At 39.2% G+C, this 13,001-nt stretch overlaps 1 protein-coding gene across 1 annotated transcript in view; it reads left to right on the top strand.

Annotated features, from left to right (window-relative positions):
* Nucleotides 1-13,001, top strand: part of dock10 (dedicator of cytokinesis 10) — a 255,301-nt gene that overhangs the window by 139,136 nt on the left and 103,164 nt on the right. The window contains 4 exon segments of the mRNA XM_052017557.1: nt 7,390-7,472; nt 8,848-8,920; nt 10,796-10,921; nt 11,265-11,399. Of these exon segments, the coding sequence (XP_051873517.1) occupies nt 7,390-7,472; nt 8,848-8,920; nt 10,796-10,921; nt 11,265-11,399 (417 nt within the window).

Here is a 13,001-nt window from a genome sequence, read left to right as displayed (position 1 = left end):
TAAGGGAACTAGCAGACAAGCGCTGTGTATTTCAGGAAAATTTCTTTCCCTGCTATTTGAGCAGAGGCATCAATCCTTTTAAAATAAATAATCTAACATGACTGTTAAAACAGTGGAGAGGAATTTCAAAACCTAGGCCATTTAATAATATCCAAAAGCCTAATTTCAACATTTAGTTCTTTATAGGGCTGTTCATGAGTAGGACTTGTGAAACTGTTTGTCACTTTCTGCTGTTTTTCTAGGTATTTACATAGTTTATTCAGAGAATTGGTACCATTCAGTTGTATTGTTAGAATGGACAGAAGATTGTAGGTGAGAACTTGTAGGCTGTGTGTATGATATGGCAGGAAGAAAATGTGCAAAGGAGAGTTATGACTTTTTTTGGGCTAATTATTTAAAATCTAGCTTTAAACAACAGCAGTAAAAACATGAAGCTTCAACAAACGTTTTTACATGCACATTTATTTTGATAAGTTATGCTGGAGGTGAATTTGTGGCATTTGCAAAATTGTACATAGGCTAGAGAGGAGTGTGGTTTGGTACTACATATGAAACAGAGAAACCTTATCTCAAAGCCTCAAAATAATGCTCATCAAGTTATGTACCTTTGAAAAGAAAATAATTCCTGGAAATAAAGTATAAACTAAGTGTCTGCCGGAAATCAAAGAAACACTTAAAATACTTCAAACTTTTTACCAAAATATTTGCAACTGTCGTATTTGTTAATGCTCATAAAATAATGGGCAGAATTATGTGTCAGGGCGGAGCCCTCCATGCTTGTTGCTGACCTATATGGTAAGTTTGTGTTTATGTTTTGCAGATACACCATTGTTGACCTGCTGGTAAAGGCTCTGCACAGCAGTAGTATGACCTTGCACAAAGTAATGCTGGGGGGAGTGGAGAGACGTGCACATAAGGGCTGTGGAAGCCAGAGCATACCCCACCCATGAACATAATGACAGCCATCATACCATGCCCCAAGTTTAGTTGGATATGAAACCTGTTGAAAACTATAAGGATCAGAAAGGCCAAAAAATGAAAATCAGATAATTATTTTTTAAATAATAAAATTTTAAATAAAATTAAAAACACAAAAGCAAGCAAAATCATTTAACCACAGTTAATTGTAAATATGTAAATGAACTAATATTATTGTCCTTTGGAACAGTTCCTTTGCTTTTATTTGAATGGATGCACTGTGCCTATGCAAGATCCAACCAGGAGTAGATTCAATAAGTTCTGACAAACTGCAGCAGGTTCTCACTCCACTACTGGACTTCCCATAGCATCTAATGGCCGGGCTCGGTCTGGAAATTGCTGGTGAAAAGTAGCTAAGAAGTTCTGGACAAATATATGAGCACAGGAAGCCTGAACTTGGTGGCACTCAAGTGGAGAAATGCCGTCAATTGGGCATGGAGTTGCTATTGTTGAACTTGGTGGCACTCAAGTGGAGAAGTGCCAGCAGTTGGGCATGGCGTTGCTATCATTTCCCAGCAAGTTATAGCCTGACTTGATGGATGTCAAAACTGATTTGTACTTGGACACGTAAATCAAAATTAATTTAAAACTGGATTTGGGACATTTAAGTGACATCATGGATAACTGAAATGCATTCAATTTGCCGTGAGGAGTTTAGTAGGCACTAAGTAGCTTCATGGAAGATATGTTTTGATCTCAGCCAAATTACCCATGTGGGTGGAATTTCTAAATGCTCCTAGTAATAGAACAACATTCTGCTCTGATGTAGTCCAGCAGGAACGAGAGAGCAAGTCTGAAACAGCATTGTGATTTTCAGCTGAGGAGGGAGGAAGTTGATATCAGGGTCATGAAACATTGACTGTTTATTTCCATTTCTCATGATGCGAAATTAACAGGCAAGAAGGAACAGAACCAAATATAATTTAATGCAAACTAAATTATATGGATAAATGACGGCTCTTCATCAGAAGTCCAGTGCAACAAAGATGAAGGAGCCATTCCGTTTCTCCTTTACTGCTATCTTTCATGAAAGGAGGAAGAAAATAAAATGGGTCATCTCTTGGTAATTACCTGGAAGTAGATTTTTAACTCTCATGAAGGAATGGGTGAGCAATGTATGGAGTGTACACCTGCTCCTGCCATTTTGAGGGTTTGTTATGTGTCATCAACAAGATGTGATCATCAGTTGGTAATATGAGAGGATCCACAAGCCAAAATATCCCACCAGGATCTGGGGAGGTAGCCTGGGATGGCAGCCATACCTTCTGGCTCTGAACTTACTGAGTTCTGAACTTACTGCTGGACTGGCAGGTACATTTAGGAAGACTGTGCATGCTGCTTCAATTAAAGTGCATTATAATCCAAGGTAGAACAACCCTCATGATTTGTATGTGATGATGAGGTACTTGTGTGCTCCTTGGTGTATCAATCCCACAATAGGTGATCTAAGTGTGAAAAGTTTAATTGGTTTGTGAAGCTTTAGGGTTACCACTGCCCTGTTTTCACTTGGCAGCCTCGAATCCTTCCTGTACACTGTCCTCTCCTCTCCAACCACAATCCCATTGCTGGTGTAGCAAATAATTTGAACTCCCACCAGGATTAAATGTAATGAATTCCTGGTGTATAGAAAATATTTTTGGAACATATATGCAATGAGTTGTGCCAGATTTGGCTCATTGCCTGTAGTCCCTGCTTGCTTGCACTTAAGTGGGTCAGGTGTGGTGGGCCGATTGAGCTGACCCTCCAATCTCAGTAGGCCTATGAGGCCACAAGTAGACCTCAAGCGGTATACTGATAGACCTAATCTATGGATACCCATTAATCTGAAGATGGAACTTTGTCTCATGTCAAACCTCTTGAGGCAACCTTTTTATGGTTTCTAAATAATATTCAGAGACATTTAAAATTACTTACTTAACTTTTCCTCCTGATTCTCCAGGCTGAGTAATTCCCACTGAAATGAATAGCTCTCTGATCCATGCTCATCTGATTTCTTCTCCTTAGGCAGTTTCTCAGGGTCAAAGATTACTTGCTTCCACTCTGGTTTTATGGGTTCTGAGGTGGCTGATGAAGCCAGTGTGGAAATCTTAGATGGATAGGAAGTGGTTCTTTTGGCAGGTGGTAGATAATTTGTGAGATGATGCACTCCTTCTGCCATTTACATCTACCATATGCCCCTGATGTGTGGCTCAAGGTTCTCAATACTATCCTGAGTGCTCCTGATCCAATTAGAGTGGTCATGACTTCCCAAGAGATAGCAGGGATGTTGCATTTTCTCAAGGAAACTTTCAATAGTAGTTGAATAATTTCCTCTGTATCTGATAATCTCTTCCCGTGACAGAGCTCAGAGTACAGTGTCTGTTTCCAAGGTCTGTCGATAACTGAGTGTAAGTAGGCCATCAATGCTGGGCATGTTGGCTCATCCTTCCAGTGAATTTGGAGGATTTTGTGGAAAACAAAGGTATCATTCTATTGCCTTGAAATGCCTGCTGCTGTTAGTCCAGGTTTTGGAAGCATATAGGAGAGCAGGAATCGTCTCTTACCAGTAGACCATGAGTTTTAAGAGTTATAGAATCTAAGAATCAGAGAATCATACAACACTGAAACAGGCCGACCATCAAGCATCCAGCTGCACTAATCCTACATTCATCTCATTTTATTCTCCTCGGTTCCCATCAGCTCCTCACAGAATCTACCACTCACCTACACATCAGTAAAACAATTTACAATAGCCAGTTAGCATTCCAGTCCACATGTTCTTGGGATGTGGGGGAAAACTGGATCACCTGGAGAGAACCAAGGGAATACCCTACTTGATTTCAACCACAGCAATCTACATCCAGAACAGTACTGAAAGGTGGAGCATTTCATGTGGAGTTGCAGTGATTCACACCAGAGAGGGAATGATCTGGCAAGCCACTCAGTGAAAGAACAGTTGTTCATGTACAATAAAAAGAGGTCAACAGCACTCATGTACTGGGAATTTTTTTTTAAAAAGTAATGTATAAACAGACTTATTCTACAAATGTAATTAACTGAGATATTTTTAAAACCAGATGAGAATAGTGGGAAGTCTTTCTTACAATTCAAATGACCTTGGATCCTGAAACCAGTTTTATAAAATGTCTGTAATGAACATTAAAATGATTAAAATAATTTGTTGTGCATAATAATGAATGGATAAACCAGAACCTTATACATTACCAATAACACTGCATTATTGCACATGATGGCGACTTACTAACTGCTGGTCGTTGGCATTGACATTCGTAGGAAATACACAAGTTGCTGTTAGGAATTTATAATTTTACCTTTTGTCTGTATTTCAGAAGAAAACAAACAAAAGGACTGCTGGTTATATAGATCACCTATTTTGTCACTCAAATGATCGAATTTCAGCTTTTAGAGTCCAATGCTGTCTCCTGATAGTTTTTATCATATTAATGTTTTTCATATTTGCCAAGATATTTCACTGCAACAAGGCAACACGGACAATGAATAATGTTCTTATATGCTGACAACATCTATGAGATCTACTTTTGATCTCTGGGTGGCAAATTACATCACCATAATTGTCCAATAATTTTTGTAATTCTTTCAAGTTTGATTTCAATGTCCACCTGCATAATGAAGAGCAAAATTTACTTCTTGGACGTTCAACCATGCCAAGTGAATGAAGGAGGATAGTGGACTCAGATCTTGAAGCTCTAGGTTTTGCCAATAGTACAACATATTAAAAAATAATGGACAACAAACCAGAACAAATTGGAAAAGTCAATGATTTTGACAGTGGAATGGATCAGCACTCTCAACAAATTCAGGAGTCACTGTCGCACTTGGGTCTCTTCAGTTATACTTGAGCACAGTTTGCAGCAAGCTATTATTGGAAAAGAGTTGCTTGTTGAAGTAAGCCAACATGAAACAAAAGTTTCACGTTGCCTTGGTGATGGGCTCAGGATGCAAACGTCCTGGCTACTGTGCCAAGTGCTGAAAAGGCAGCTGAATGGAAAAGCAAGGAAGGCCAAGAATAATTTGGCCGATGACTGTAAAGAGAGTTTCTGGAGGCTAATAGGACTCAGGCAAAGGCCTCACAAACAGCCAAAAAAAGAAGAGACCATAAATAGCTGTGCTGCTGGTAGGACAGGACCCTTGGTTATTTGTTTTGCCTCTCTTGTCCTATATCACTTTCTGCTTGGACCGTTCACTGTTATCATGTAGTTTACGTGAATTGTATATTGCAGGCTCTCATTTGTTCAGTACTGACTAAGCCTCAAAAGGGCCTGTAAACAAAATTTCCTAGAATTTGCAATAATTATAGAATATTAATAATTGAGATGTGCCACAGTGTCCTTTCTGTCAGGATGTGTTCGTGGAAAGCGGGTTATGCTGTGATAAGTATGTATTGACAAACAAACCTACCCTTTATTGAAAGCAACTATCACACCTAGTTCCATGGTTTGTTGCTCACCCTGTGACTGTGAATAAACCAGTCGGCAAGAATGTGGACTCTCAGTGCAGTCTTAGTATAAAATACCTTGTTACATCATACAATAACTGTATTGAAGCATAACATGACATAGTAGAGGATACTCATTTATTTAAGTCATGAGATGCATCATTTAGAGACATATAAAAGAGATATTGCAGACTTCAGCAGAGTAAATCCATCTCGTCTTGGTCATCAACAAATTACCTAATTGAAATTAAAATTAAGTCGTTTCTTAACTCTAAGAGGATGGATATAAGAATGGAATGTTATGGGAACTGCTTTCAAGGTAATCCATGTTGTTTTCCAAATGTTTCAATAAATTAGCTGGGAATAGGAAATATACAATTAAAATAATTAAGAAAACATACTTTTAGGAATGCGACATGCTCCACGATGTTAGACTTCCTTCAACTTTCAATTTAAAGTCTTGACGTATGTAAAATGCTAGAGTAGTGAGCTGGTAATAGCATGATAAGGGCAATGTGGCACCTTAAATATGAGTAAACAATAGAACCAACTGTCCCTTTAACCAAAAGAAGTAGGCAGAGGAACAACATGGAAGCGTCAATTAAAGTTAAATTATGTAAAAAGAGAAATGGAGAATAAAAATGTATTGAAAGAGAGAAAATAAATTGAAACATGTCAACAATAACTTCCGGGTCATTTTATTATCACTTGGGAAATTTGATTGGGAACTTCCCAGATCCATTGTTAGAACATAGAACATTGAACATTACAGCACAGTACAAGCCCTTTGGCTCACCATGTTGTGCCGACATTTTATCCCGCTCTAAGATCTATCTAACCCTTCCCTCCCACGTAGTCCTCCATTTCTCTATCATTCATGTGTCTAAGAGTCTCTTAAATGTCCCTAATGTATCTGCCCCCACAACCTCTGCCGGTAGTGCGTTCCACGTACCCACCACTCTCTGTGTAAAAAAAAAACTTACCCCTGACATCCCCCTCATATCTTCCTCCAATCACCTTAAAATTATGCCCCCTCGTGTTTGCCATTGTCACCCTGGGAAAAAGTCTCTGATTGTCCACTGGATCTATGCCTCTTATCATCTTGTACACCTCTATCAAGTCACCTCTCATCCTCCTTCTCCAAAGAGAAAAGCCCTAGCTCACTCAACCTATCCTCATAAGACATGCTCTCCAATCCAGGCAGCATCCTGGTAAATCTCCTTTGCATCCTCTCTAAAGCTTCCACATCCTTCCTATAATGAGGCAACCAGAACTGAACACAATACTCCAAGTGTGGTCTGACCAGAGTTCTTTTGAGCTGCAACATTACCTCGTGGCTCTTGAACTCAGTACCTCAACTAATGAAGGCCAACACATCATACGCCTTCTTAACAACCCTATTGACCTGCGCGGCATGTTTTCCCATGATATTTCTTTTCCAAGTTCCTTTTGGTTGGATCCTAGCTATGGACATTAGTTAATGCTTTGCCAGGAGCGAAGAGCATTTTTCACTTCCAGGATACAACTATGTTTTCATTGAGCAGTGTGGACTGGACCCTAGACCCCATCTCTGGCATCCCCACCACTGCCACCCTTTACCATATATCACCACTCTTGTACAGCCTCACGCTTCCGCCTCCCCCAGTTGTCCAAATTGCTGATGATTCTGATGCTGTATAGGCCCCAACTCAGAGATTCTCCAATCTCCCTGATACTCCCACCCCACCCCCCATCCCAGGCTGATGCTCCTGATTACCTCACTCTCCAATGTTCCCAGCTCTGACCTCAAGCACCCTGCCCGACCAATCCCTGCTAAGTCCTTTGACTGCCAGCGCTCTCTTCTCCCTGATTTACACAATGATAAATAAGACATCAAACTGACTTTAGCAGATATTTCAAGGAATGGAAGGAATTAAGAAATAATTTTGCTGGCTACTTTTGCCTCATTTCCTCAGGCTTGCAAATACTACAATTCCAACTGGAGTATTGTGAACTACAAATATGAAGACTATTCAGGGGATCTTAAACAGTTACCTCGGTAAGTTTTTATTGATCTTGTATTCTGAATGCATTTTCAGTACTATTGGTTGCTGTTGAAGAATATTGAATGCCTTATTTATATCTTGATGTGGATACAAATGTTTGAAGGACAAATTGTGTAATTGCTGCAATAATGCCAGAAAAAGCTGATAGATTACAAACATATGACAACAACAGACCTCAATCTTGTTTCCTTTAGTGGGTGAACATATCGCTATGTATTTATGCTTCTGTTATTTATTTTGATAGCCCTGTCATAGGAGGGAATTCATCCAGAAACCTGCACTGATTGTGTGCCATGAGTGGAAAATGAAAACTATTCCACATTCTTTTCAGAATGGCCAAAAGTGCATTCTAGCCACCTGAAGTATAGAAATCTAGCAAATGCGGTGGCCAATCTGTGCATAGCCAGCTTTTGTGTACAGAATATGTGATATGATAAGATGATCCATGTGAGTAGCATTAATTAAGGGACATATATCAGTCAAAAAATCTTTGAATACTCCTTTGTAATTCTTGAAAGTAACAGCACAGAATTTACTGGGAGCAAGTCCTGCCCCCAAAATGGTTTGACAGCTAACTTGTCGTCACAAATATTCAGAAATTATTAAAATAGAATCATGTTATTAAGATTTTCAAAATATGAACAAATGCACTTGAAAATGCTTAAGTGAAACTAAAGAGATTTAAATTACCTTAATTCTCTCATGACCAATCCTCTCTATAGAAGTGACTGGGATCACTGTCCTAGGCCAGGTCTACTCCAGGACAGAGTCAGCAGGTAGACCCACAGCATAACTGCAGGGCAGTTGTAGGAAATTGCCAGTCTATCACTGGACTCTATATTTGGGACCTCCACATTCATGTTCATTTGCATTGGAGTCCTGAAACTCCTGACCCATGGGGAAATTCCCATCGCGAAGTTCTACATGAATGTCACTGGTTCTCTTCCATCCAAAGGAGAGGCCTGGTGGGGCTTAAGTTTAATGTCTCTTCTGAAAGACCATTTCTGATGGTATGCAACAGCCTGCATTACTGCACTGAAATGTCAGCCTGGAATTTTGTTCTTTCGGGTCGGACATGGTGTCAGGCACTGTTTGGGGTTTGTGGGGGGCAAATGGAGTTTCAATCCACTTCTACTCATTGATCTGTTCATATGAGTCAAATAATTGTGAAGTAATTGTGCCATTATTTGAATGTCAAAATCACACGTCAATAGTTATAAAGGAATATGTGAGATAATAAATTAATGATGTTAATAAGGACACAACAAGAAGGATACAGTTTAAAAATTTACAATTTAAGAAATGTAAACTGTTTTAATACCCTTGTAAACAAATGAGTAAGATAATCAGAAATGTTCTTTTTTCAAGTAAACAGTTTAGGCCAGAGAAGCTGCCTTCGCATTCATTTGAGATTGACCATGATGATGTTGAAAAAGATGAGGTAGGTGTTTGTGAAGAGACTGTGAAATTGCTTTGAGTTGCAATATCTATGGTTAATATATTCTCTGGCTTTATCTTAACAGTTGTTAAAATAGTCACAGCTGGGGTTGTAAAACCGCAGTTTATGTTGTTTTCCTATCACTTCTGTGATTGTAGATTCAATCAAACCTGTCAGTTGTTTTGCATTCATCACTGGGGAGACGACATGGATAAATAAGTCAGACTGCAGCACTGTTATAATTACCAGCAATTAAAATGGATAAACTGGCAATGTTCAGGGACAGGACAAGAGGGAGTGCTGCCAATTATCTATGAGAATTTACTGCACTCATTTTCAGTTGCATTTTTATCAGTTGAATTCAAATCCTGCCAACATATTTCTGCAGAAAAACTGTCCAAATATAATCCTTTATAGATTATAAGACACCAGCAGTAATTTTAGTTCCTATTGGAGTACAGGACTGTTCACATGAAGCTTTTTGTGTCTAATTTTTTAGGTTGTGCTACCTTCAGGCACCCATTGCATTGCAGTATTTTGGGTAGAGAGAACAAGTAGATGATTGAACTAATCCAGGGTTTTACAAAGATTTTGTATAACTTGAGTCCCTTTATGATTTAGTTCTCTGGGTAGAAAGGCCTGCATTCCAGTTTGCCTTCCTTGTTGTTGAGAGGCATGCTTGGATTTGTGAAAAGGGCCACTGAGTTCCAAGGTGGGAGGTTGGGGTGACCCTGTATAAAACACTTGTCCATTACTGGAGTATTGCATCCAAATTTATTCAAAGCACTTGTGAAAATCCCAGAGAAGGATTTACTAGAATGATTTCAGGGCCAAGGGATTTCAGCTCCAAAGTTAAGACTGGAGAAGCTGGGTTTCTTTTTCTTGGAGCAATAAGGTTAAGAGGTGATTTGATAGGGGGTTATCATTATGGGTATGGATAGGGTAAATGGAGAGAAACTGTATGCTAAACCTTGCCTCAGATCAATCTCAGTTAGAGAAATGACTCTACCTAGAAACTGAATTGCATAGTATACCACGTGATAAAATCAATCTGATTGATAGAATTTGCACTTTTTGCAAGTTTATGGAGTCTGCAAATTTCCTCTGAAGATGTTGGGTACTGATGTACTAATGTATGGAAGAGCTTGGACATCCACAGCAGTGCCTAACATAATACAATGCACAAGTGGGCACCACTTCAGAGATTTTCTTGGCGACATTCAAGCCTGCAGAGGTCACTCATGCAAAAGCAGACCTTCAGAGTGCTTGTGAGGGTTCCTTCATTGTTGCTTGGATCTGCCTGAGCATTTTCAGCCCTGTGGAGTCTGGCTTAGGACTGATTTAGGTTCCCTTTTGGTTTCCCTTGGGCCTCCTTTTGCCATCTGCTGCCCCTCTTTGCCCATGAATCCCAGGGTTTCCAGCATGTGACCCCACCTGACCCTCATTTATCATTCAGCTCCCTGACATTGTGGCTCCTGGTCTGCATCCTGATTCCACCTCCTCCCCTACTTCCTCCCCACCCCCCCCCACCCCACCCCACCCCACCCCACCATTATCCATGACCTACTGAGCTGGAAGATTGTTAAGTGTTTAAAATTAGAGTTACTGATTTTATCCATGTAAATTGAAGATATTTTATTCCTTAAATGACCAAATGTTTGAGGTGTATCTGGATTGACTGATCACGTGGACTAAACACTATGTCTTTCTGATGTTTAAGTTACAGAAATCCACTTCTCATTTGTACTTCCTTCAAATTGCATTGAGACAGGAGGTGACAACCTAACAAATGCAAGAGTCATTTTGAGAAAAAGGACCAGATCAGACATGTACTATTTAAGTGAAGTATTAATATATTCCTACTTTCATGATTTATAGGATACTACATCTCTATCCTCCTCAAAAGGAGGGGGTGGTGGAGGAGGAGGAATGGGAGTTTACAAGTCTGGCTGGCTTCACAAAGGGAATTTTAATAACACTGTGAATAACAGCATTACTGTCCGAGTAAGTTGTACTTTCCTTAACTGATTTTATTAACATAGCAGGATTTGTTTTAGATTTCACAATGTGGAACTGTTTCAGTTATTAAGAACACAAGAGAACTGGGCAAAACATTGTGTTCAGCAGCATTAGTTTGCAAACGTTACTTCATTGGGAATGTAAAGAAATTCTGCAATAGTATTTTAATTATCGATATTGTATCAAATGTTTTATTGTGTTTCCCTTTGAGACAGAATTACTGGAACTCTAAAGCCAGAACATGTTCATTTCATGGCAATACATTTGTTCAGATAACAATCAAAATATATATTTTATTGTACTATTAATGTTAATTCTCCTTTTACAGTCCTTTAAGAGGCGGTACTTCCAACTAACACAGTTATCAGATAACTCTTATATCATGAATTTTTACAAAGATGAGAAAATTTCCAAAGAGCCAAAGGGTTGTATCTTTCTGGACTCTTGTACTGGTGTTCTGCAGGTAAGAGATGATCAACCTGTTTTAATGTTTGCAAGTCAAAGATCTTAAAGGCCTAGCAATGCTGCAGAGATTAGAATCTTGAGCTAGTGCGTTAAAATTCTGCAACTATTTACTAAAATCTTCACAAATATTTTCCATAATTATTACCCATTCAAATAAATCAATTGTATTTGAAAAGAACTGTGTGAAGTTGATAATGCAGTATTATTGGTGGTCTGTAAACATAAAGCTGCACTAATTTCTTATTTGGCTTGGTGCCAATTTTTCTTTGATTACAAACCCATTAAATGTCTTGGGATGTTTCACAATGTTAAAGGCAACATATAAACATTGTTTTTTTAATGTTACTTGGTGTAATATTATGTGACAGGGTTAACTAGAGCAACATCAACCTCTCCATCACCTCGACCTCCCTGCTATCACTTGCCACAAAGATTGTGCCACTCATTGAGACAGGTGGTGATAATTCCTTGAGGCAAAATGTGCCTCTTAGCTCCCGATTGTACCCCCCCCAAAAAAAAATCATCGTTCACCCACTGGTTAAAATTTGTTTTTTCTTCACTTTCTCTACCACCTTCTACTGATTGTATCAAGTATCACAGACTACCTCTATATTATTCATCCTCCATTACATCACAACCCTCTTCCCCAGTCATTAAACATACCATCATAAAGTCACTGCTCAATTTCTTCTTCCTCCCGCTTCCCTCATCTAAACTTCCTGTCCTCAGCACCCCCACCATTTCTTCTCTCCCACTTCACAGTTTTTTCTCGACATTTTCTGTTTTCTCCTTTCTACTCTCTTATTATTATCTCTTACCCATACTCATCCCTTGTGACATTTGTTGTACGTTCCCAACCCCATATATCTCTCAGCAGTTCTGGCAGCGCCTGTGGAGAGAAAAACAGAATTAATGTTTCAGGTTAATGGTTGTTCAGCAGAACTGGGAAGCACGTTTTAAGTTGCAGACCAGTTGAAGGGATTGAGAGAGCAAAGGGAATGTGAAGGGTTAGAGACTTAATGACACAAGTGGTGATTTTACTGGGTGAGAGAGGGTGGTGTGAGCTTTTTAGTTGCAATGGATGTGTCTGGAGGAGATGTAGCTGGAAGGTAATTAATAAGAATGGAGAAGGGAGGAAAACAAACACCATATTAGAGATAAAAAAGTTCCATTTCTGGAAATCTGAGATAAAAGACGATGCAGCAAATACACAACAGGTCAGGCAACATCTGTGGAGAGAGTGATGCAGAATTAATATCACAGATTAATAACCTTTCAGCAAAACTGACAAATTCTGATGCAAAGGATGGTAATTAAAATTATTGAATCCTATTTTAGTTCCTGAGGAGTAGTAATGTGCACAGTTAAATGAGACGATATTCCTTCACCTTCACTGTGCTTCATTAGAACAACATAAGGTGCTGAAGGCAAAGAGGTTAGAGTTTGAGTGGAATGGAGAGTGAAAGTGACAGGCAGCTGGAAACTCAGCCACCCTTTTGACTGAATTGAGGTTTTTCTGTGAAGCAGCCATCCAAACTGGTTTCTCCAATGTAGGGTAGACCACATCATGAACATTAAATGAAGTGTACTCAATTAGAAG

The sequence above is a fragment of the Pristis pectinata genome, chromosome 6 (assembly GCF_009764475.1).
Source record: "Pristis pectinata isolate sPriPec2 chromosome 6, sPriPec2.1.pri, whole genome shotgun sequence".
NCBI lineage: Eukaryota > Metazoa > Chordata > Chondrichthyes > Rhinopristiformes > Pristidae > Pristis > Pristis pectinata.
The sequence above is the reverse complement of the archived record's forward strand: the minus strand, read 5'-3'. Positions and strand labels throughout refer to the sequence as shown.